The 24,506-nt window shown below is 38.4% G+C and overlaps 1 protein-coding gene across 17 annotated transcripts in view; it reads right to left on the bottom strand.

Moving 5' to 3' along the window:
- Positions 1–24,506, bottom strand: part of LOC307185908 (uncharacterized protein) — a 390,038-nt gene that overhangs the window by 245,401 nt on the left and 120,131 nt on the right. For 10 of the 17 annotated variants that reach the window (XR_013828205.1, XR_013828206.1, XM_079920467.1 and 7 more), the window contains one exon: positions 10,357–10,446. The exons of 6 other annotated variants lie outside the window; for them this stretch is intronic. Coding sequence is in view for 9 of the 11 variants with exons in the window: in XM_079920475.1 (XP_079776601.1) it covers positions 10,357–10,446 (90 nt within the window). In the remaining 2 variants the exon portion in view is untranslated. Of the gene's footprint in view, positions 1–10,243; positions 10,447–24,506 lie in introns of those variants that run through there. One more of the 17 variants, XM_079920465.1, reaches the window with a different exon arrangement.

Below are 24,506 nucleotides of genomic sequence, written 5' to 3'. Positions count from 1 at the left end.
TTTGTGAATATCCTCTGTTTCAGAGATTTAGCTTTGCAGACTTACATACACACTTATGCCAAAGAGAGAATTATGTACTTTTAAATTTTTAATTAACAAAATATCTGCCCTCTTCATTTGCCTCATGCCAGCAGGAAATTAAGACAGCTTCTTAATAAAACATTTGTGTCGAGCTGTGCCCTGTTAAGCAATAACCTCATCGTTTTCCCACATAGAGTCAACAATTAGACAAAGCAGGCTGGAAAGGCCTGAAATCATCCTCATAAAAGCTGCAGATTACTGAGCACTCACGATGTGCCCAGCATCGTGTTTCCATTTTACATGCATTTTTCATTAAATATTCCCAATTGTCCGGTGATATGTGTTGTCATTATCCCATGTCACAAAGGAAGAAAACGAGGCTTCAAGATGAAGCAATTTGCACAGTCATATAGCTATGTAAGTAGAAGAACTGGGCTTATCTATCAGTTAGCTTTGCTGCATAACAAACTACCCCAAAACTTAGTGGCTCAAAGCAACAATCACTTATTTAGTTTATAAACTGTAGGTCAGAGATTTGGGCTGAGCATAACTGATTTCAGCTAGGCCTCACTGATGTGTCTGCAGTTGGCTACTGGGTCAGCTGTTGGGGCAGTTGGGAACTGGCTGGGGGACCTGGGCTCTCATCCATGCAGCTTCCTGTTATCCAGAGGCTAGCTTAGGCTCATTCACCTGGCAGCCTCGAGCTCTATGCACCGCAAGAAGGATAAGTCCTAATGCGCATACCATTTTGGATCATCTGCTTACATTCCATTTACTACTCTCCATTGGTCAAATCCAGGCTCAAAATCAACCCAGATTCAAGTCGAGAGGAGAGAAAGACTGTACCTCTTCAGAGATCATTTTTACAGTCTACCACAGCTTCAACCCACATTCTGCCACTGTCAAAACCCACTATGTGCACCACTCCTGGACTTGTTTGGCCTCAGATCTAGTCCTAACCCACACTCTGCTCTGCTCTGTATTACATGGACATTGACTCTTGCAGGCTACTTCCAGACACCTGTGAAAGCCAGTACAAGGTAATGGAAAGGGATTAGAAGGTGGTAAAAAAGAGAAGCAGGGTAGACATCACCCTCCCTCTCTGCCTCAGGCTGCATGTCCAGCAGCAAGTTCTCCTGTGCACACGTCTCACATGATTTTCATTCTCTACCTCCTCCATGTGTCCCTTCTGCCCACTAAGGGCTTCCTGCCATTGCTAATCTAAAGGCTGCCACATTATCCTTTGACTTTCTAGCCCCTCCAAAACCTGTGTAACCAATTCTCTGCATTAAATTCCCTCTGTTGTAAATATTTAATGATTTCTGTTGTCCTGGTTGAAGAATGCATGCAACATACACTCCCCTGATTTTTGAGTCTCCTAGGTGGAACCTTTATGTAATTTCCCTCCTACAGTGGCAAGTACTATGAAAGCAACCATATTCATTCACTCAGAAAACATACATTGAGGAACTACTAGGACCAAACACTGGGCTGAAGACTGTTTGCAAAATTGAATAATACCTTACAAAACTAACGCAAAGGAGACAGGTCTACATATAAATAATAACCATACAGTAAAGTTCTTTAATGAAAATGTAAATAGACTTTATTGGAAAAGCAGTCAGATGTGACAGGTCAGTGCACAAGTTCTGGAGTCAGATCACTTAGATCAGAATCTAGGACACTTTTACTATCATAATCTGGGGCACTTTTACTATCAATAAAGCAAGTTATTTATACTCTGTTTCCTCCTTGATGGGGGATAATCGGATCAACTTCATAGGGTTACTGTGAAGATCAAGCAATAATACCTTCTTGGAGCTTAAGCCAGTGCATGTCTGACCCACATTAAGTATTCAAAAAGTGCTAGGTATGGCTTTTATGGAAACACAAGGTAAGAAACATCCATTCGTCTTGGGAATTGGGGAAGCCTTCCCAAAAAGAGTACGCCTTTCAGAGGACTCTTGAAAGAAGAGTAAGTGACCACCAGTTGAAATACAACTTCTCCCAAAGTTGTATTCGTCTGCTGATGGGCATTTAGGTTGCTTCCATGACCTGGCTATTGTAAACTATGCTGCAATGAACATTCAGGTGCATGTGTCCTTTTGAATTATGGTTTTCTGTGGGTATATGCCCAGTAGTAGGATTGCTGGGTCATATGGTAATTCTATTTTTAGTTTTTTAAGGAACCTCCATACTGTTCGCCTAGTGGCTGTATCAATTTACATTCCCAGAAACAGTGCAAGAGGGTTCCCTTTTATCCACACCCTCTCCAACATTTTTTGTTTGTAGATTTTCTGAGGATGACCATTCTAACTGCTGTGAGGTGATAACTCATTGCAGTTTTGTTTTGCATTTCTCGAATAATTAGTGATGTTGAGCAGCTTTTCATGTGCTTCTTGGCCATCTGTATGTCTTCTTTGGAGAAATGTCTATTTAGGTCTTCTGCCCATTTTTGGATTGGGTTGTTTTTTTAATATTGAGCTGCATGAGCTGTTTATATATTTTGGAGATTAATCCTTTGTCCGCTGATTCATTTGCAAATATTTTCTCACATTCTGAGGGTTGTCTTTTCATCTTCTTTATGGTTTCCTTTGCTGTGCAAAAGCTTTTAAGTTTCATTAGGTCCCATTTATTTTTGTTTTTATTTCCATTACTCTAGGAGGTGGATCAAAAAAGATCTTGCTGTGATTTATGTCAAAGACTGTTCTTACGTTTTCCTCTAAGAGTTTTATAGTGTCCAGTCCTACATTTAGGTCTCTAATCCATTTTGAGTTTATCTGTGTGTATGGTGTTAGGGAGTGTTCTAATTTCATTCTTTTACATGTAGCTGTGCAGTTTTCCCAGCACCACTTATTGAAGATACTGTCTTTTCTCCATTGTATATCCTTGCCTCCTTTGTCATAGATTAGTTGACCATAGGTGCGTGGGTTTCTCTCTGGGCTTTCTTTCCTGTTCCACTGATCTTTCTGTTTTTGTGCCAGTACCATATTGTTTTGATTACTGTAGCTTTATAGTATAGTCTGAAGTCAGGGAGTCTGACTCCTCCAGCTCTGTTTATTTCCATGAAGACTGCTTTGGCCATTTTGGGGTCTTTTGTGTCTCCATACAAATTTTAAGATTTTTTGTTCTAGTTCTGTAAAAAAGGCCATTGGTCATTTGATAGGGATTGCACTGAATCTCTAGATTGCTTTGGGTAGTATAGTCATTTCCACAATATTGATTCTTCCAATCCAAGAACATGGTATACCTCTCCATCTGTTGGTATCATCTTTAATTTCTTTCATCAGTGTCTTATAGTTTTCTGCATATAAGTGTCTCTCTAGGTAGGTTTATTCCTAGGTATTTTATTATTTTTGTTGCAATGGTAAATGGGAGTGTTTCCTTAAATTCTCTTTCATGATTTTTTATCATTAGTGTATAGGAATGCAAGAGATTTCTGTGCATTAATTTTGTATCCGGCAACTTTACCAAATTCATTTGATTAGCTCTAGTAGTTTTCTGGTGGCATCTTTAGGATTCTCTATGTATAGTATCATGTCATCAGCAAACAGTGACAGTTTTACTTCTTTTCCAATTTTGATTCCTTTTATTTCTTTTTCTTCTCTGAGTGCTGTGGCTAGGACTTCTAAAACTATGTTGCAAAATAGTGGCGAGAGTGAACATCCTTGTCTTGTTCCTGATCTTAGAGGAAATGCTTTCACTTTTTCACCATTGAGAATGATGTTTGCTGTGGGTTTGTCATATATGGCCTTTATTATGTTGAGGTAGGTTCCCTCTATGCCCACTTTCTGGAGAGTTTTTATCATAAATGGGTGTTGAATTTTGTCAAAAGCTTTTTCTGCAACTATTGAGATGATCATATGCTTTTTATCCTTCAATTTGTTAATATGGTGTATCACATTGATTGATATGTGCATAATGAAGAATCCTTACATCCCTGGGATAAATCCCACTTGGTGATGGTGTACGATTCTTGTAATGTGTTGTTGGATTCTCTTTGCTAGCATTTTGTTGAGGATTTTTGCGTCTATATTCATCAGTGATATTGGTCTGTAATTTTTCTTTTTTTATAGTATCTTTGTCTGGTTTTGGTATCAGGATGATGGTGGCCTCATAGCATGACATTGGGACTGTTCTTTCCTCCACAATTTTCGGGAAGAATTTGAGAAGGATGGGTGTTAGCTCTTCTCTAAATCTTTGATAGAATTCGCCTGTGAAGCCATCTGGTCCTGGACTTGTGTTTGTTGGAAGATTTCTAATCACAGTTTCAATTTCATTACTTGTGATTGCTCTGTTCATATGCTCTGTTCATATTTTCTATTTTTTCCTGCTTCAGTCTTGGAAGGTTATACCTTTCTAAGAATTTGACCATTTCTTCCAGGTTGTCCATTTTATTGGCATACAGTTGCTTGTAGTAGTCTCTTAGGATGCTTTGTATTTCTGTGGTGTCTGTTGTAACTTCTCCTTTTTCATTTCTAATTTTATTGATTTGAGTCCTCTCCCTCTTTTTCTTGATGAGTCTGGCTAATGGTTTACCAATTTTGTTTATCATCTCAAAGAACCAGCTTTTAGTTTTATTGATCTTTGCTATTGTTTTCTTTGTTTCTACTTCATTTATTTCTTCTCTGATCTTCATGATTTCTTTCCTTCTGCTAACTTTGGGTTTTGTTTGTTCTTCTTTCTCTAGTTCCTTTAGGTGTAAGTTTAGATTGTTTGAGATTTTTCTGTTTCTTGAGGTAGGCTTGTAAAGCTATAAACATCCCTCTTAGAACTGCTTTTGCTGCATCCCATAGGTTTTGGGTTGTCGTGTCTCCATTGTCATTTGTCTCTAGGTATTTTTTGATTCCTCTGATCTCTTCAGTGATCTCTTGATTATTTAGTAACATATTCTTTAGCCTCTATATGTTTGTGTTTTTTACGTTTTTTTCCCCTGTAACTGATTTCTAATCTCATAGTGTTTTTGTTAGAAAAGATGCTTCATATGATTTCAATTTTCTTAAATTTACTGAGGCTTGATTTGTGACCCAAAATATGATCTATCCAGGAGAATGTTCCGTGCGCACTTCAGAAGAAAGTGTAATCTGCTGTTTTTGGATGGAATATCTTATAAATATCAATTAAATCTATGTGGTGTATTGTGTCATTTAAAGTTTTTGTTTCTTTATTTTCATTTTGGATTATCTGTCCATTGGTGTGCGTGAGGTGTTAATACCCCCCACTATTATTGTGTTGATTTCCTCTTTTATAGCTGTTAGCAGTTGCCTTATGTATTGAGGTCCTCCTATGTTGGGGGCATATATAATTGTTACATCTTCTTCTTGGATTAATCCCCTGATCATTATGTAGTGTCCTTCCTTGTCTCTTGTAACATTCTTTATTTTAAAGTCTATTTTATCTGATATGAGTATTGCTACTGCAGCTTTCTTTTGATTTCCATTAGCATGGAATATCTTTTTCCATCCCCTAACTTTCAGTCTGAATGTGTCCCTAGGTCTGAAGTGGGTCTCTTGTAGACAGCATATAAGCAGGTCTTGTTTTTGTATCCATTCAGCAAGCCTGTGTCTTTTGGTTGGAGCATTTAATCCATTCACTTTTAGGGTAATTATCTATATATATGTTCCTATTACCATTCTCTTAATTGTTTTGGGTTTGCTTTTGTAGGTCCTTTTCTTCTCTTATGTTTCCCACTTACAGAAGTTCCTTTAGCATTTGTTGTAGAGCTGGTTTGGTGGTGCTGAATTCTCTTAGCTTTTGCTTGTCTGGGAAGCTTTTGATTTCTCCATCGAATCTGAATGAGAGCCTTGCCGGTAGACTAATCTTGGTTGTAGGTTCTTCCCTTTCAACACTTTAAGTATATCATGCCACTCTCTTCTGGCTTGTAGAGTTTCTGCTGAGAAATCAGCTGTTAACCTTATGGGAATTCCCTTGTATGTTATTTGTCGCTTTTCCCTTGCTGCTTTTAATAATTTTTCTTTGTCTTTAATTTTTTGCCAATTTGATTACTATGTGTCTCAGCATGTTTCTCCTTGGGTTTATCCTGTATGGGACTCTGTGCTTCCTGGACTTGGGTGGCTATTTGCTTTCCCATGTTAGGGAAGTTTTCAACTATAATCTCTTCAAATATTTTCTCGGGTCCTCTCTCTCTCTCTTCTCCTTCTGGGACCCCTATAATGCAAATGTTGTTGTGTTTAATGTTGTCCCAGAGGTCTCTTAGACTGTCTTCATTTCTTTTCATTCTTTTTTCTTTATTCTGTCCCACAGCAGTGAATTCCACCATTCTGTCTTCCAGGTCACTTATCTGTTCTTCTGCCTTGGTTATTCTGCTATTGATTCCTTCTAGTGTAGTTTTCATTTCAGTTATTGTATTGTTCATCTCTGTTTGTTTGTTCTTTAATTCCTCTAGGTCTTTGTTAAACATTTCTTGTATCTTCTTGATCTTTGCCTCCGTTCTTTTCCTGAGGTCCTGGATCATCTTCACTGTCATTATTCTGAATTCTTTTTCTGGAAGGCTGCCTATCTCCACTTCATTTAGTTGTTTTTCTGTGGTTTTACCTTGTTCCTTCATCTGGTACATAGCCCTCTGCCTTTTCATCTTGTCTATCCTTCTGTGAATGTGGTTTTTGTTCCATAGGCTGAAGGATTGTAGTTCTTCTTGCTTCTGCTGTCTGCCCTCTGGTAGATGAGGCTATCTATGAGGATTATGCAAGTTCCCTGATGGGAGGGACTGGTGGTGGGTAAAGCTGTTGCTCTGGTGGGCGGAGCTCAGTAAAACTTTAATCTGCTTGATTGCTGATGGGTGGGGCTGGGTTCCCTCCCTGTTGGTTGTTTGGCCTGGGGCAACCCAACACTGGAGCCTACCTGGGCTCTTTGGTGGGGCTAATGGTGGACTCTGGGAGGGCTCACATCAATCAGTACTTCCCAGAACTTCTGCTGCCAGTGTCCTTGTCCCCCATGGTGAGCCACAGCCACCTCCTGCCTCCTCAGGAGACCCTCCAACACTAGCAGGTTGGTCTGTTTCAGTCTCCTATGGGGTCACTACTCCTTCCCCTGGGTCCTGACGCGCACACCACTTTGTGTGTGCCCTCCAAGAGTGGAGTCTCTGTTTCCCCCAGTTCTGTCAAAGTCCTGCAATCAAATCCCAGTAGCCTTCAAAGTCTGATTCTCTAGGAATTCCTCCTCCCGTTACCAGACCCCCAGGTTGGGAAGCCTGACGTGGGGCTCAGAACCTTCACTCTAGTGGGTGGACTTCTGTGGTATAAGTGTTCTCCAGTCTGTGAGTCACCCACCCAGCAGTTATGGGACTTGATTTTACTGTGATTGCGCCCCTCCTACTGTCTCACTGTGGCTTGTCCTTTGTCCTTGGACGTGGGGTATCTTTTTTGGTGAGTTCCAGTGTCCTCCTGTCAATGATTGTCCAGCAGCTAGTTGCGATCCTGGTGCTCTCGCAAGAGGGAGTGAGAGGACGTCCTTCTACTCTGCCATCTTGATTCCAATCTAGCTAATTAATTATTAAGCTCTTGATTCTCAGTTCCAAACCTACCCTGCTATACTTACTCCATGATGTTGGGACTGGAACTGCAACCAAACTTCTGCTCTGGGGTACACTAGAGGGAGAATGCAAGGCTGGAGGAGGGAGGTGACAATTGCTCATTCTTATTTCCTTCCTGTTGACATCCTGTCTGTTCCCTATTCCTATGTGAACAGCACCTTAGAAATGCTTCCTCACCTCTGGCAATGCCTTCCTGGAGCAGCAGCTGAATCCATTTTGGGGTTTCCTCCCACACTGGTAGAACCAGCCTCATCCTACCACCTCAGCGACACCAGTACCATCACTGGTACCCTTCAACTGAGGTCAGAGTTTCAAATCCATTTCAAAACCTTCCTTTTTCTTTCAAACCAACTTTACTGAGCTTTAATTTACATAAAACAAAATGTTACCATTTTAATTATACAGTTTTATGAAATTTGACATATATGAATATAATTATTCCAATTAAAATACAAATAATTTCCATCACCCCAAAAAGCACCTTTATGCCCCTCTGCAATCAATACCTCTCTCCACACAAACTCTCAGAAAACAAATGATCTGTTTTTTACCTTCTAGTTTTGCTTTTACTAGGATTTCATAAAACTGAAATCATGCAGTATGTACATTTTGTGTTTGGCTTCATTTGTTCAGCATAATTTCTTCAAGATTAATCAATGTGGTTATGAGAATCAGTAATTCTTTTTCTTTTTATTGCTGGTAACTACTTCTTAGTATATATTTACCATAGTTTATTTATCTACTCACCTGTTGTTGGGCAGCTGTTTTTTTCCAGTGTTGAGCTATTATGAATGAAACTGCTATGACATTCATGTACAAGGCATTGAATGTACATATGCTTTCATTTCTCTCAGGTAAATACCTAATAGTGGTATTGGTGAGTTGTATGGTAATTGTATGTTTACCTTTATAAGAAAGTGTCAAACTATTTTTCAAAGACATTGTACCATATTATACACCCATCAGTAGTGTTTGCAAGTTGCAGCTCCTCCATATCCTGATCAGCACTTGCTGTGGTCAGTCTTTTAATTTTAGTCATTCCACTGGGTGTGTAGGAGTTTTGACTGTGGTTTAATTTGCATTTCCTAAGGACTAATGATTTTTAGCGTATTTTCATTTTTAATTGGCCAGTCATATTTTCTTCTGTAATGTATCTATTCATATATTTTGTCACCTTTTTAATTGGGTAATTTGTCCTCTGCTATTGAGTTATAAGAGTTCTTTATATATCATCGATGCATGTACTTTATCAGGTTTATGTGTTGGAATATTTTCTCCCAGTCTATGGCTTCCCATTTCGTTTCCTATAAGTGTCTTTCAAAGAACAAATTTTAATTTTTGATGAATTCCAAATGATCAATTTTCTCCTTTCTAACTCATGACTGTTGAGCCCTAAGTAATCTTTGCCTGCCCAAGGTCATAAAGAATTACTTCTATATTTTGTTTAGAAGTTTTAAAATTTCAGCTTTTACATTTAGATATATTCATCCAATAATAGAGCTTCAAAACATAAGAAACAAAAATGGACAGAACTGAAGATAGAAATAAATTAATTTTGATCAAATATTTCAATACCCACTCTCAATAATTATCTTCATCCGCTTGGGATGCCATAACAAAACGTCACAGAGTAAATGGCTTACAGAACAGAAATAATTTTCTCACAATTCTGGAGGCCTGAAGTCTGAGATTACAGTGTCAGCAAGGTCAGAATGTGGTGAGATCTCTCTTCCTGGTTTGCAGATGGCTACCTTCTTGCTGTGTCCTCACATGGCAGAGAGAGAGAGAGAAAGCTCTCTGGTGTCTCTTCTTAAAAGGACACTAATCTCATCATGAGGTTCCCCACTCTCATGATGCTGTCTAAACCTAATTACCCCCCAAAGCCCCATCTCCAAATACCATCACACTGGGGGTTAGGACTTCCAACATATAAATTTGTGGAGGACACAATTCAGTCCACAGAAATAATCAATAGAATGACTAAACAGAAAATCAGTGAAGCATAGAAGATTTGAGCAATGCATTTAACAAACTTGATTTAATTGACATTCATAGAACACTCCACATGACAACAGAAAAATAAACACTTTTTCTAATGCACACTGAATATTTACCAGCATATGTCATATTCTGGGTCATTAAAATGTTTCCAATAAATTTAGAAGTATGTTCTCTAACCACAGTGGGATTGTACCAGAACTCAAGAACAAAAACCCTTCTGGAAGATGTCTAAATATCTGAAATGTAAACAACCTAATAACCCATGGACCAAAGAAGACTTCAAAAGGGAGATTAATAAGTGTTTGAACTGAACTCAATAAAAATGAGAACACATTAAAGTTTGGGGGATGCAACTAAAGTAATACTTAGGAAGGGGTATGTAGCATTAAATGTCTACCTTAAAAAAGAAGAAAGGTCTCAAATATTTTTTTAAAAAAACCTTTGAATATTAAAAAGCTAGGAAAATAAGAACAAATTAAACTCAGAGTTAGTAGAAGAAAAAAATAATAATAAAGATCAGAGATAATTAGTGACACCAAAAACTTGTTCTTTGAGATGGAACAAGTATATGCCAATAAATTCAAATTAGATGAAATGGACAAATCCCTTGAAAGACATAAATTTACAAAGTTCACATAAGAAGAAACAGATAATCTGAATAGCCATATATTTATTAAAGAAAATGAATTTATAATTAAAGACCTTCCCACAAAGAAAAGTCCAGGTCTAGATGGCTTCTTTGATGAATTCTACCAAACATTTAAGGAACAAATAATACCAACCTGCACAAACTCTTCCAGAAAACTGAAGAGAGACTACTTCCTAAGTCAATAAAGCCATCATTACCCTGGTAACAAAACCAGAGAAGGACACTGCAAGAAAACAAATGATAGATAACCTCTAATGAACATAGATGAATAAATTCTGAACAAATTTTATCAACTCAAACCTTCATACATTACAAGTGGGAATTTAAAATGGGGGAGCTGCTTTGGAAAACAGTTTGCAGTTTCCCAAACTATTAGAGTTACCATATGACACAACAATTCTACTCCCAGGTATCTACCCAAAAGAAATAAAACATGTGTCCACACAAAAACGTACACAAATGTTTACAGCAGCATTAATCATAATAGCCAAAAAGTGGAAACAATCCAAATTCTCATCATTTGACTAGATAAATAAATGTGGTATATGTATACAATAGACTATTATTTGGCAATAAAAAGGAATTTATTAGTGATACATGTTACAAAACAGTTGAGTCTTAATGCAAAGTGTAAGGAGCCAGACACAAAAGACCACATATTATATGATTCCATATATGAAATGTCCAGAATAGGCAAATCTATAAGACATAGATTAGTGATTGTCCAGTGCTGGGTGGAAGGGTTGCCTGGGAGAGACTGCTAATAGGACCAGGGTTTCTTTTGGGGGGCATGAAAAAATCAGATTATGATGATTGCTGTACAAATCTGTACTATAATTAAAACCATTACATTTTATACTTTAAATAAGTAAGCTTTATGGTATGCAAATTATATTTCAATAAAGCTATTAAGTAAATTAGAAACTCAAATCCAACAATATATGAAAAGGGTAACATATCATGACCTAATGATATACAAAATAAATTTCTATATATAAAAGTGGGAATTATCACAGGAATGCAAGGTTTGTTAACAAGCTAAACATATTAACAAACTAAAAAGTAAAAGCCACATTACCATTCTAACAAATGCAGAAGAAGCATTTAACCAAATTCAATATCCATTCCTGATAAAACCTATCAGAAAAATAGGAATAAAAGGGGGCTTCCTCAACCTGATAAAGAACATCCACAAAAACCCTACAGCTAACATCATATTTAATGAGGAAAGACTGAATACTTTCTCTGTAAGATCAGTAACAAAGCAAGATGTCTGCCCTCCCCACTTCTATTCAACCTTTTATTCAAGGTTCCAGACAGTGAAATAAAGCAATATTTAAAATTTTAAAACATGTACAATAGAAAGAAAGAATTAAAATGCTTTTATTTGCAGACAACATAATCATTTATGTAGAGGGTCCATCCAATAAAATCTACAAAAAGCTGCTATAATCAATCAATGAGTTTAGCAAGGTTGTAGGATACAAGATAAATAGATTAAAACAAGTATATTTCTAAATAGTAGCAATGAACAATTAGAAATTAAAATTGTAAAACAATTTACAGCAACATTAAAATACATAAAATATTTAGAGATAAATGTGACAAAATTCATGAAAAACATACACTAGAAATTACAAAACATTGCTTATAGAAATTGAATGAGGTATAAATAAATGGAAAGACATATCATGTTCATGGAACAGAAGACTCCATTTTGTTAACATATTAATTTTTCCTAAACTGATCTACAGATTCAATGGAATCACAATCAAAATCCAAACAGGCTTTTGTTTTGTAGAAATTTGACAAGGTACTTTTAAAATTCATGTAAAAATGCAAAATGACCTACAATAGTTAGAAGAACTTTGACAAAGAAACACAAAGGTGGAGAACTAACACTGATTTCATGACATATCATAAAGCTACAGTAATTAAGAGAGTGTGGTACTGACATAAAGAGAGACAAATAGAACAATGGAACAGAATAAAGAAATAGACCCACACATACACAGAAAACTCATTTTCAACACAGATGCAAATTCAGTTCGGAGGAGCAAGAGTATTCTTTTCAACAAATGGTGCTGAAACAATTGGATATCCATTTGTTATCACAGTCAATAAAAGAAAAAAATTGATAAATCAAACTCTATCAGAAATTAAAACTTCTGCTCTTTGGATAACACTGTTCAGAGAATAATAAGGAAAAAAAACATAATGGTGAAAATATTTTCAAATCATATATCTGATAAAGGAATTATATCTAGACTATATAAAGAAATATAGAGGGTAAATAAGCCAGGGAAAGTGCAACAACATTAGTTATTATGTTCACAGTGAAATACCACTAGATACCTACTAGAGAGGAGAAAGTTTAAAATAGTTGACAGTTCCAAGCATTGGTAAGAAGGTGAAGGAACTAGACCTCTCATACACAGCAGCTGGAAATGTAAAATGGTACACTCACTTTGGAAACCAGTTTGGCAGTTTCTCAAAAAGTTAAAAGTTTGCCTACCATATAATTCAGTCATTCCAGTCTAGGTATTTACTCAAAAAGAATGAAAGCATATATCTATTGAAAGACCTGTAGGTGAAAGCTCATAGCAGTTTATTTATAATAGCCAAAAACTAAAACAACCCAAATGCCCATCAAAAGGTGACTGAATAAACGGTGGTATATCTGCACATGAAATACTATTCAGCAATAGAAAGGAATGGACAACTGATATGTGCTACACCATGGATGACTCTCAGAATAATTATGATTTCTGAAAGAAGACAGAAAAAAAGGAACTCATACTGTATTGTTCCATTTATGTAAAGTTTTAGGAAATGCAAACTTATCTACAGTGACAAAGCAGATCAGTGGTTGCCTGAGGATGAGGCAGGGGGTAGGTGGGGGGAAAGAGAGGAATTATTAAAGGACAAAGGAAACTGTTGGAGGTGATGAAGATATTCATTATCTTGAAGTAATGATGGTTTTGCAGGTGTATGCATATGTCAAAACATCAAATTTTACAAATTAAACAGGCACACTTTGCTGTAAATCAATAATACTTCAATAAATTTGTTTAATGATTTCTGCTTCCTGACTGGACCTTGATTGTTAGAATAGAAACAAAGGGAGGGAGGAAGGGAGAGAGGGAGAAAGAAAGAAACTCTGTAGCATGGAGTTAAACAGCATGGAAAAGGAAAGGAACAAATGGAATGAAATGGAAAGGGTCCATCTCTGAAATCCCAAGAAAGGCCTTTCCAGATAAACTAGAAAATGATCTGGGGTCTTATCGTTCCATAATTATTTAAGGAGGAAATACCTTCAGGATATTTTAGTATTTGGTGGCATAGAATTAGAGATAAGAGATTTGCTTTGACAAACTTAAACTTTTTTGCTCAAAACAGTATTTCTGAACAAAGAAAAATACATTCCATAATTTTGTCCTATGTATTTTGTAAGTATAGCAATGTCTTCATTTTTTTCATTTTAAGCAGTGAGTTGACAGGTTCAGATGAAGAAGGGGACAGTTTACTGCCTAGTTCATGGGTACAGCATGAGAAGACCATAAAATCCACATTGGAAGATCTCTACAGCATTTCCCATTCCTCATAGGATGGGAGTAGCAGTTGTTTCAAGTTACTAAGGAATTTGATTATTCTCAGCTCCACTAAGGGATTTTACGATTACAAGAAAAAGGCACTCAAGCAATAAATACGGTTGCACTTGTAGGAAAATTAAGAGTAGCTCCTTGTGACAGAGCCTGCTAATTGACCCTAATGTCTAGTCTCTCATCCTTCCTTTTAATATTCCACACCCCCTGCAAAAAGGTTGAACATGAAACATAGCCAATCAATTGCCTAATACACTTCCCAGACTCCCTTGCGTCTAAATATGGCTAGAGTAATCAAAACAGTATGGTACTGGCACAAAAACAGATACAGATCAATGGAACAGAATAGAAAGCCCAGAAATAAACCCACACACCTATGGTCAACTAATCTATCACAAGGAGGCAAGAATATACAATGGAGAAAAGACAGTCTCTTCAATAAGTGGTGCTGGGAAAACTGGACAGCTACATATAAAAGAATGAAATCAAAACATCCTCTAACACCATACACAAAAATAAACTCCAAATGGATTAAAGACCTATATGTAAGATCAGATACTATAAAACTCTTAGAGGAAAACATAGGCAGAACACTCTTTCACATAAATTGCAGCAATATCTTTTTTGGATCTACCTCCTAGAGTACTGAAAGTGAAAACAAAAATAAACAAATGGGACCTAATTAAACTTAAAAGCTTTTGCACAGCAAAGGAAACCATAAACAAAACGAAACCATGAGAAAATACTTGCAAAAGATGCTACTGACAAGGGATAATCTCCAAAATATACAAACAGCTCGTCCAGCTCAATATAAAAAAAAAAAAACAACCCAATTGAAAAATGGGCAGAAGACCTAAATAGACATTTCTCCAAAGAAGACACACGGATGTCCAAAAGACACACGAAAAGATGCTCAACATCTCTAATTATTAGAGAAATGCAAATCAAAACTACAGTGAAGTATCACGGTCAGAATGGCCATTACCAAAAAGTCTACAAACAGTAAATGCTAGAAAGGGTGTGGAGAAAAGGGAACCCTCCTACACTGTTGGTGGGAATGTAAACTGGTACAACCACTATCAAAAACAGTATGGAGGTTCCTTAAAAAAAAAAATAATACCGCTACCATATGACCCAGCAATCCCACTCCCAAGCATATATCCAGAGAAAACCATAATTCAAAAAGATTCGTGCACCCCAATGTTCACTGTACCACTATTCGCAATAGCCAGTACATGGAAGCAACCTAAATGTCCATTGACAAAGGAGTGGAAAAAGGAGATGTGGTAGATATATACAATGGAATATTACTCAGCCATAAAAAAAGAACAAAATAATGCCATTTGCAGCAACATGGATGGACATAGAGATTATCATGCTAAGTGAAGTAAGTCAGACAGGGAAAGACAAATACTGTATGATATCACTTATATGTGGAATCTAAAACAGTGATACAAATGAACTTCTTTACAAAACAGAAACAGACTCACAGACTTTGAAAACAAACTTACAGTTACCAAAGGGAAAGGTGGGGGGGGAGGGATAAACTAGGAGTTTGGGAGTAACATATAAACACTACTATAGGATTCTGGAGAAGATGGCGGAAGAGTAAGACGTGGAGATCACCTTCCCCCCAAAGATACATCAGAAATACATCTACAAGTGGAACTGATCCTATAGAACACCCACTGATGGCTGGCAGAAGACCTCAGACCTCCCAAAAGGCAAGAAACTCCCCACGTACCTGGGTAGGGCAGAAGAAAAAAGAGACATAAGAATAGGGACGGGACCTGCACCAGTGGGACTGAGCTGTGAAGGCGGAAAGGTTTCCACACACTAGAAGCCCCTTCGCGGGCGACGACTGCGGGTGGCAGAGGGCGGAAGTTTCAGAGCCACGGACGACAGCGCAGCCACAGGGGTGCAGAGGGCAAACGGAGAGATTCCCGCATGGAGGATCGGTGCCGACCGGCACTCACCAGCCCGAGAGGCTTGTCTGCTCACCCACCGGGGCGGGCGGGGGCTAGGAGCTGAGGTTCGGGCTTCGGATGTCAGATCCCAAGGAGAGGACTGGGGTTGGCGGTGTGAACACAGGCTGAAGAGGTTAGTGCACCACGGCTAGCCAGGAGGGAGTACGGGAAAAAGTCTGGAACTGCCTAAGAGGCAAGAGACCATTGTTTTGGGGTGCGCGAGGAGAGGGGATTCAGAGCGCTGCTTAAAGGAGCTCCAGAGACAGGCGCAAGCCACGGCTATCAGAGCGGACCCCAGCGACGGCCATGAGACGCTAAGGCTGCTACTGCAGCCACCAAGAAGCCTGTGTGCAAGCACAGGTCACTATCCACACCGCCCCTCCCGGGAGCCTGTGCAGCCCGCCACTGCCAGGGTCCCGTGATACGGGGACAACTTCCCCGGAAGAACACACAGTGTGCCTCAGGCTACTGCAACGTCACGCCGGCCTCTGCCCTGCAGGCTCACCCCGCATCCGTACCCTTCCCTCCCCCCAGCCTAAGTGAGCCAGAGCCCCTGAATAAGCTGCTCCTTTAACTCCATCCTGTCTCAGCAAACAACAGACGCCCGCAGACGACTTACACACAGAGGCGGGGCCAAATCCAAAACTGAACCCTGGGAGCTGCGCAAAGAAAGAAGAGAAAGGGAAATTTCTCCCAGCAGCCTCAGAAGCAGCGGATTAAAGCTCCACAATCAATTTGATGTACCCTGCATCTGTAGAACACCTGAATAGACAACAAATCATCCCAAATTGAGGAGGTGGACTCTGGGAGCAAGATATATTATTTTTTCCCCTTTTCCACTTTCTGTGAGTGTGTATATGTATGCTTCTGTGTGAGACTTTGTCTGTAGAGCTTTGCTTTCACCATTTGTCCTAGGGTTCTGACCATCCTTTTTTTTTTTTTTTTACTTAAAAAAATGTTTTTGCTTAATAATTATTTTTTTATTTTCATAACTTTATTTTATTTTATCCCCTTCCTTCCTTCCTTCCTTCCTTTCTTTCTTTCTTTTACTTCCTTCCTTCCTTTTTTCTCCCTTTCATTCTGAGCCGTGAGGATGAAAGGCTCTTGGTGCTGCAGCCAGGAGTCAGTGCTGTGCCTCTGAGGTGGGAGAGCCAACTTCAGGACACTGGTCCACAAGAGACCTCCCAGCTCCACGTAATATCAAACAGCAAAAATCTCCCACAGATCTCCATCTCAACACCAACACCCAGCCTCACTCAACGATCAGCAAGCTACAGTGCTGGACACCCTATGCCAAACAACGAGCAAGACACGAACACAACCCCACCCATTAGCAGAGAGGCTGCCTAAAATCATAATATGTCCACAGACACCCCAAAACACACCACCAGACGTGGACCTGCCCACCAGAAAGACAAGATCCAGCCTCATCCACCAGAACACAAGCACTAGTCCCCTCCACCAGGAAACCTACACAACCCACTGAACCAACTTTAGCCACTGGGGACAGACACCAAAAAACGGGAACTACAAACCTGCAGCCTGCGAAAAGGAGACCGCAAACACAGTAAGATAAGCAAAATGAAAAGACAGAAAAACACACAGCAGATGAAGGAGCAAGGTAAAAACCCACCAGACCTAACAAACGAAGAGGAAATAGGCAGTCTACCTGAAAAAGAATTCAGAATAATGATAGTAAAGATGATCCAAAATCTTGGAAATGGAATAGAGAAAATGCAAGAAACATTTAACAAGGACCTGGAAGAACTAAAGAGGAAACAAGCAATGATGAAGAACACACTAAATGAAATTAAAAATACTCTAGAAGGGATCAATGGTAGAATAACGAGGCAGAAGAACGGATAAGTGACCTGGAAGATAAAATAGTGGAAATAACTACTGCAGAGCAGAATAAAGAAAAAAGAATGAAAAGAACTAAGGACAGTCTCATAGACCTCTGGGACAACATTAAACCCACCAACATTTGAATTATAGGGGTCCCAGAAGAAGAAGAGAAAAAGAAAGGGACTGAGAACATATTTGAAGAGATTATAGTTGAAAACTTCCCTAATATGGGAAAGGAAAGAGTTAATCAAGTCCAGGAAGCACAGAGAGTCCCATACAGGATAAATCCAAGGAGAAACACGCCAAGACACATATTAATCAAACTGTCAAAAATTAAATACAAAGAAAACATATTAAAAGCAGCAAGGGAAAAACAACAAATAACACACAAGGGAATCCCCATAAGGTTAACAGTTGATCTTTCAGCAGAAACTCTGCAAGCCAGAAGGGAGTAACAGGACATATTTAAAGTGATGAAGGAGAAAAACCTACAACCAAGATAACTCTACCCAGCAAGGAACTCATTCAGATTCGATGGAGAAATTAAAACCTTTACAGACAAGCAAAAACTAAGAGAATTCAGCACCACCAAACCAGCTTTACAACAAATGCTAAAGGAACTTCTCTAGGCAAGAAACACAAGAGAAGGAAAAGACCTACAATAACAAACCCAAAACAATTAAGTAAATGGGAATAGGAACATACATATCGATAATTACCTTAAATATAAATGGATTAAAAATGCTCCCACCAAAAGACACAGACTGGCTGAATGGATACAAAAACAAGACCTGCTTATATGCTGTCTACAAGAGACCCACTTCAGACCTAGGGACACATACAGACTGAAAGTGAGGGGATAGAGAAAGGTATTCCATGCAAATGGAAATCAGAAGAAAGCTGGAGTAGAAATTCTCATATCAGACAAAATAGACTTTAAAATAAAGACTATTACTAGAGACAAAGAAGGCCACTACGTAATGATCAAGGGATCGACCCAAGAAGAAGACATAACAATTGTAAATATTTATGCACCCAACATAGGAGCACCTCAATGCATAAGGCAAATACTAACAGCCATAAAAGGGGAAATCGACAGTAACACAATCATAGTAGGGGACTTTAACACCCCACTTGCACCAATGGACAGGTCACCCAAAATGAAAATAAATGAGGAAACACAAGCTTTAAATGATACATAAAACAAATGGACTTAACTGATATTTATAGGACATTCCATCCAAAAACAACAGAATACACATTTTTCTCAAGTGCTCATGGAACATTCTCCAGGATAGATCTTACCTTGGGTCACAAATCTAGCCTTGGTAAATTTAAGAAAATTGAATTCGTATCAAGTATCTTTTCCAACCACAATGGTATGAGACTAGACAACAATTACAGAAAAAAGATCTGTAAAAAATACAAACACATGGAGGCTAAACAATACACTACTTAATAACAAAGTGATCACTGAAGAAATCAAAGAGGAAATCAAAAAATACCTAGAAACAAATGACAATGGAGACACAACGACCCAAAACCTATGGGATGCAGCAAAAGCAGTTCTAAGAGGGAAGTTATAGCAATACAATCCTACCTTAAGAAACAGGATACATTTCAAATAAACAACCTAACCTTGCACCTCAAGCAATTAGAGAAAGAAGAACAAAAACACCCCAAATTTAGCAGAAGGAAAGAAATCATAAAGATCAGATCAGAAATAAATGAAAAAGAAATGATGGAAATGATAGCAAAGATCAATAAAACTAAAAGCTGGTTCTTTGAGAAGATAAACAAAATTGATAAACCATTAGCCAGACTCATCAAGAAAAAAAGCGAGAAGACTCAAATCAATACAATTAGAAATAAAAAAGGAGAAGTAACAACTAACACTGCAGAAATACAAAAGATCATGAGAGATTACTACAAGCAGCTCTATGCCCATAAAATGGACAACCTGGAAGAAATGGACAAATTCTTAGAAATGCACAACCTGCCGAGACTGAACAAGGCAGAAATAGAAAATATGAACACACCAATCACAAGCACTGAAACTGAAACTGTGATTAAAAATTTTCCAACAAACAAAAGCCCAGAACTAGATGGCTTCACAGGCGAATTCTATCAAACATTTAGAGAAGAGCTAACACCTATCATTCTCAAACTCTTCCAAAATAGAGCAGAGGGAGGAGCACTCCCAAACTCATTCTACAAGGCCACCATCACCCTGATACCAAAACCAGACAAAGATGTCACAAAGGAAGAAAACTACAGACCAATATCACTGGTGAACATAGATGCAAAAATCCTCAACAAAATACTAGCACACAGAATCCAACAGCATATTAAAAGGATCATACACAATAATCAAGTGGGGTTTATTCCAGGAATGCAAGGATTCCTCAGTATACGCAGATCAGTCAACGTGATACACCATACTATCAAACTGAAGGAGAAAAACCATATGATCATCTCAATAGATGCAGAGAAAGCTTTCAACAAAATTCAACACCCATTTATGATAAAAACTCTGCAGAAAGTAGGCACAGAGGGAACTTGCCTCAACATAATAAAGGCCATATATGACAAACCCACAGCCAACATCATCCTCAATGGTGAAAAACTGAAACCAATTCCACTAAGATCAGGAAGAAGACAAGGTTGCTCACTCTCACCACTCTTATTCAACATAGTTTTGGAAGTTCTAGCCACAGCAATGAGAGAAGAAAAAGAAATAAAAGGAATCCAAATTGGAAAAGAAGAAGTAAAGCTGTCACTCTTTGCAGATGACATGACAGTATACATAGAGAATCCTATAGATGCTACCAGAAAACTACTAGAGCTAATCAATGAATTTGGTAAAGTAGCAGGATACAAAATTAATGCACAGAAATCTCTGGCATTCTTATACACCAATGATGAAAAATCTGAAAGTGAAATTAAGAAAACATTCCCATTTACCACTGCAACAAAAAGAATAAAATATCTAGGAATAAACCCACCTAATGAGACAAAAGACCTGTATGCAGAAAATTATAAGACACTGATGAAAGAAATTAAAGATGATACAAATAGATGGAGAGATATACCATGTTTCTGGATTGGAAGAATCAACATTGTGAAAATGACTCTACTACCCAAAGCAATCTACAGATTCAATGCAGTCCCTATGACACTACCACTGGCATTTTTCACAGAACTAGAACAAAAAATTTCACAATTTGTATGGAAACACAAAAGACCCCAAATAGCCAAAGCAATCTTGAGAATGAAAAATGAAGCTGGAGGAATCAGGCTCCCTGACTTCAGACTACACTACAAAGCTACAGTAATCAAGAGAGTATGGTACTGGCACAAAAACAGAAATATAGATCAATGGAACAGGATAGAAAGCCCAGAGATAAACCCATGCACATATGGTCACCTTATCTTTCATAAAGGAGGCAAGAATATACAGTGGAGAAAAGACAGCCTCTTCAATAATTGGTGCTGGGAAAACTGGACAGGTACATGTAAAAGTATGAAATTAGGGCTTCCCTGGTGGTGCAGTGGTTGAGGGTCCGCCTGCCGATGCAGGGGACATGGGTTCATGCCCTGGTCCGGGAGGATCCCACATGCCGCGGAGCGGCTGGGCCCGTGAGCCATGGCCGCTGAGCCTGCGCGTCCAGAGCCTGTGCTCCGCAACAGGAGAGGCCACAACAGTGAGAGGCCCGCGTACCGCAAAAAAAAAACAACAACAAAAAGTATGAAATTAGAACACTACCTAACACCATACACAAAAATAAACTCAAAATGGTTTAAAGACCTAAATGTAAGGCCATACACTATAAAACTCTTAGAGGAAAACATAGGCAGAACACTCTATGACATAAATCACAGCAAGATTCTTTTTGACCCACCTCCTAGAGAAATGGAAATAAAAACAAAAATAAACAAATGGGACCTAATGAAACTTAAAAGCTTTTGCACAGCAAAGGAAATCATAAACAAGACCAAAAGACAACCCTCAGAATGGGAGAAAATATTTGCAAATGAAGCAACTGACAAAAGATTAATCTCCAAAATTTACAAGCAGCTCATGCAGCTCAATAACAAGAAAACAAACAACCTTATCCAAAAATCGGCAGAAGACCTAAATAGACATTTCTCCAAAGAAGATATACAGATTGCCAACAAACACATGAAAGAATGCTCAACATCATTAATCATTAGAGAAATGCAAATCAAAACTACAATGAGATATCATCTCATACCAGTCAGAATGGCCATCATCAAAAAATCTAGAAACAAGAAATGCTGGAGAGGGTGTGAAGAAAAGGGGACCCTCTTGCACTGTTGGTGGGAATGTAAATTGATACAACCACTATGGAGAACAGTATGGAGGTTCCTTAAAAAACTACAAATAGAACTACCATATGACCCAGCAATCCCACTACTGGGCATATACCCAGAGAAAATCATAATTCAAAAAGAGTCATGTACCACAATGTTCATTGCAGCTCTATTTACAGTAGCCAGGACATGGAAGCAACCTAAATGTCCATCAACAGAGGAATGGATAAAGAAGATGTGGCACATATATACAATGGAATATTACTCAGCCATAAAAAGAAACGAAATTGAGTTATTTGTAGTGAGGTGGATGGACCTGGAGTCTGCCATACAGAGTGAACTAAGTCAGAAGAAGAAAAACAAATCCCGTATGCTAACACATATATATGGAATCTAAGAAAAAAGAAAATGTCATGAAGAGCCTAGGGGTAGGATGGGAATAAAGCACAGACCTACTAGAGCATGGACTTGAGGATATGGGGAGGGGGAAGGGTAAGCTGTGACAAAGTGAGAGAGTGGCATGGACATATATACACTACCAAACGTAGGGTGGATAGCTAGTGGGAAGCAGCCGCATAGCACAGGGAGATCAGCTAGGTGGTTTGTGACCACCTAGAGGGGTGGGATAGGGAGGGTGGGAGGGAGGGAGATGCAAGAGGGAAGAGATATGGGAACATATGTATATGTATAACTGATTCACTTTGTTGTAAAGCAGAAACTAGCGCACCATTGTAAAGCAGTTGTACTCCAATAAAGATGTTAAAAAAAAAACAACTACTATATATAAAATAGATAATCAACAAGGACCTACTGTATAACACAGGGAACTCTACTAAATACTCTGTAATAACCTATATGGGAAAAGATCCTGAAAAAGAATAGATATATGCATATGTATAACTGAATCACTTTGCTGTACACCTGAAACACAACACTGTAAATCAACTCTGCACCAATATAAAATTAAAAATTTTTTTAAATAAAATAATATGGCCAAGTGACTAGGTTCTCACCAGTGGAATGTACACAGGGGTAACGTGTGCAGCTTTTACATCACTTCCTTAAATGGGAATCACTGCCCTCTACTTCTCTCTTTTCCTCTTCCTGAAGACTGGAACATAAATGTGGCCATAAAATACAAGCATCAAAATTACAGATGTGGACAACACCCTAGTCAAAAGCGGGGCAACATGATTAAAGTGACTGGATTCCTGGCTGACCTTGTGAGTCAGAGTCATCTTCCTACTCCTTCCCTCTGGAATATTCAGTGACAGAGAAATAAACTTGTCTCTTATTTGAGCCTTTATAGATTGGGGTTTCCTTGCTATAGCAGCATGGTGTCTTCTCAGGTAATTGGGGATCCTTGTCCTTACCCACCTAAACTTGGTATATGTCTTGAAACAAAAGAGATGTGGGAAGAGTTATGAATTAAAGGCATAAGAATGTGATAACACTAAGGCTGAAAGAAGTAAACTCCTAACCAGAGACAAAAGTGAAAGAAGAAATCTAAGGATGACTGAGGCAGAGGACTCAGCTGAAGAAGGAAAGGAGGGAGTGAAGAGAATCTGCCTAGTACTGAGCCTCTTGTTTTAAATCAAGAGGAACTTGAAAAATACTTATTCAAGACCATTTCACTTTCTTGCCATAATTTAAAGTCAGTAGTTTATTTTTGGCAACGGTGGGTTCTCTAATTATACAGGCAAATGTGTTAATGAAGTAAAGTGGTATTGCTCCCCATAAAGCAAATGCCCTTTATTGTGCAAATAGTACAAATAACTCTGAGCTCTCTATCTTCTAATAAAGTGGATTTTCATCTAATTTTTCAACTATACAGCAATAAAGAGTGAGATACTATTTATCTTATTTCTTTCATCCGTATCTAGTCTTCATAACAAGTTCAGAAAACGTGCTGTTTCATGACTCTTTGGTCTTTGTAAAATGAAAATAATTTAATCATTCTTAGAATCAAATATTGCCATCTAAAACTTAAATGTGTGTCATGAGGACACCACTACAAGTCTAACATGCAAACATGGCATTTCACTGGCTTTGCCCTCCCACTGAAATGCAATCCTCAATTCCCACAATTCCTTTTCAAGAAAACCTTACTGACATCACTCCCCCATCATCATCTATTTCTAGCAATAATTCCCTATCAGTTCATTATGGCTACAATAGTGCTGTATAACAATCTCAGCAGCATACAATAATACGGATTTATCTATCTCATGGCTGTGGGTAAATTGATTTACACTGGGCTCAGCTGGGCAATTTTACTGCTCCCACCTGGGCTCATTTACACATCTGAAGGTTGTCAGGGGACCAGCAGACCCTAGACTGGGCTCAACTCTAGCAAACTGTCTCTGCTCCACTTGTCTATCATCCTGCTCCTGGTAACAGGAGGAAGCTCAATCATGCAGGCTTTTTTCACGCCTTTGGTCATGTCATGCCTGTTAACATTCCATTGGCAGAAGCATTGGTCTGAACCCAAAAGAGTAGGGAAATATACTCTGCCTCTTTAGTGGAATAAA

The sequence above is a fragment of the Stenella coeruleoalba genome (assembly GCF_951394435.1).
Source record: "Stenella coeruleoalba genome assembly, chromosome: 4".
Classification (NCBI taxonomy): Eukaryota; Metazoa; Chordata; class Mammalia; order Artiodactyla; family Delphinidae; genus Stenella; species Stenella coeruleoalba.
The sequence above is the reverse complement of the archived record's forward strand: the minus strand, read 5'-3'. Positions and strand labels throughout refer to the sequence as shown.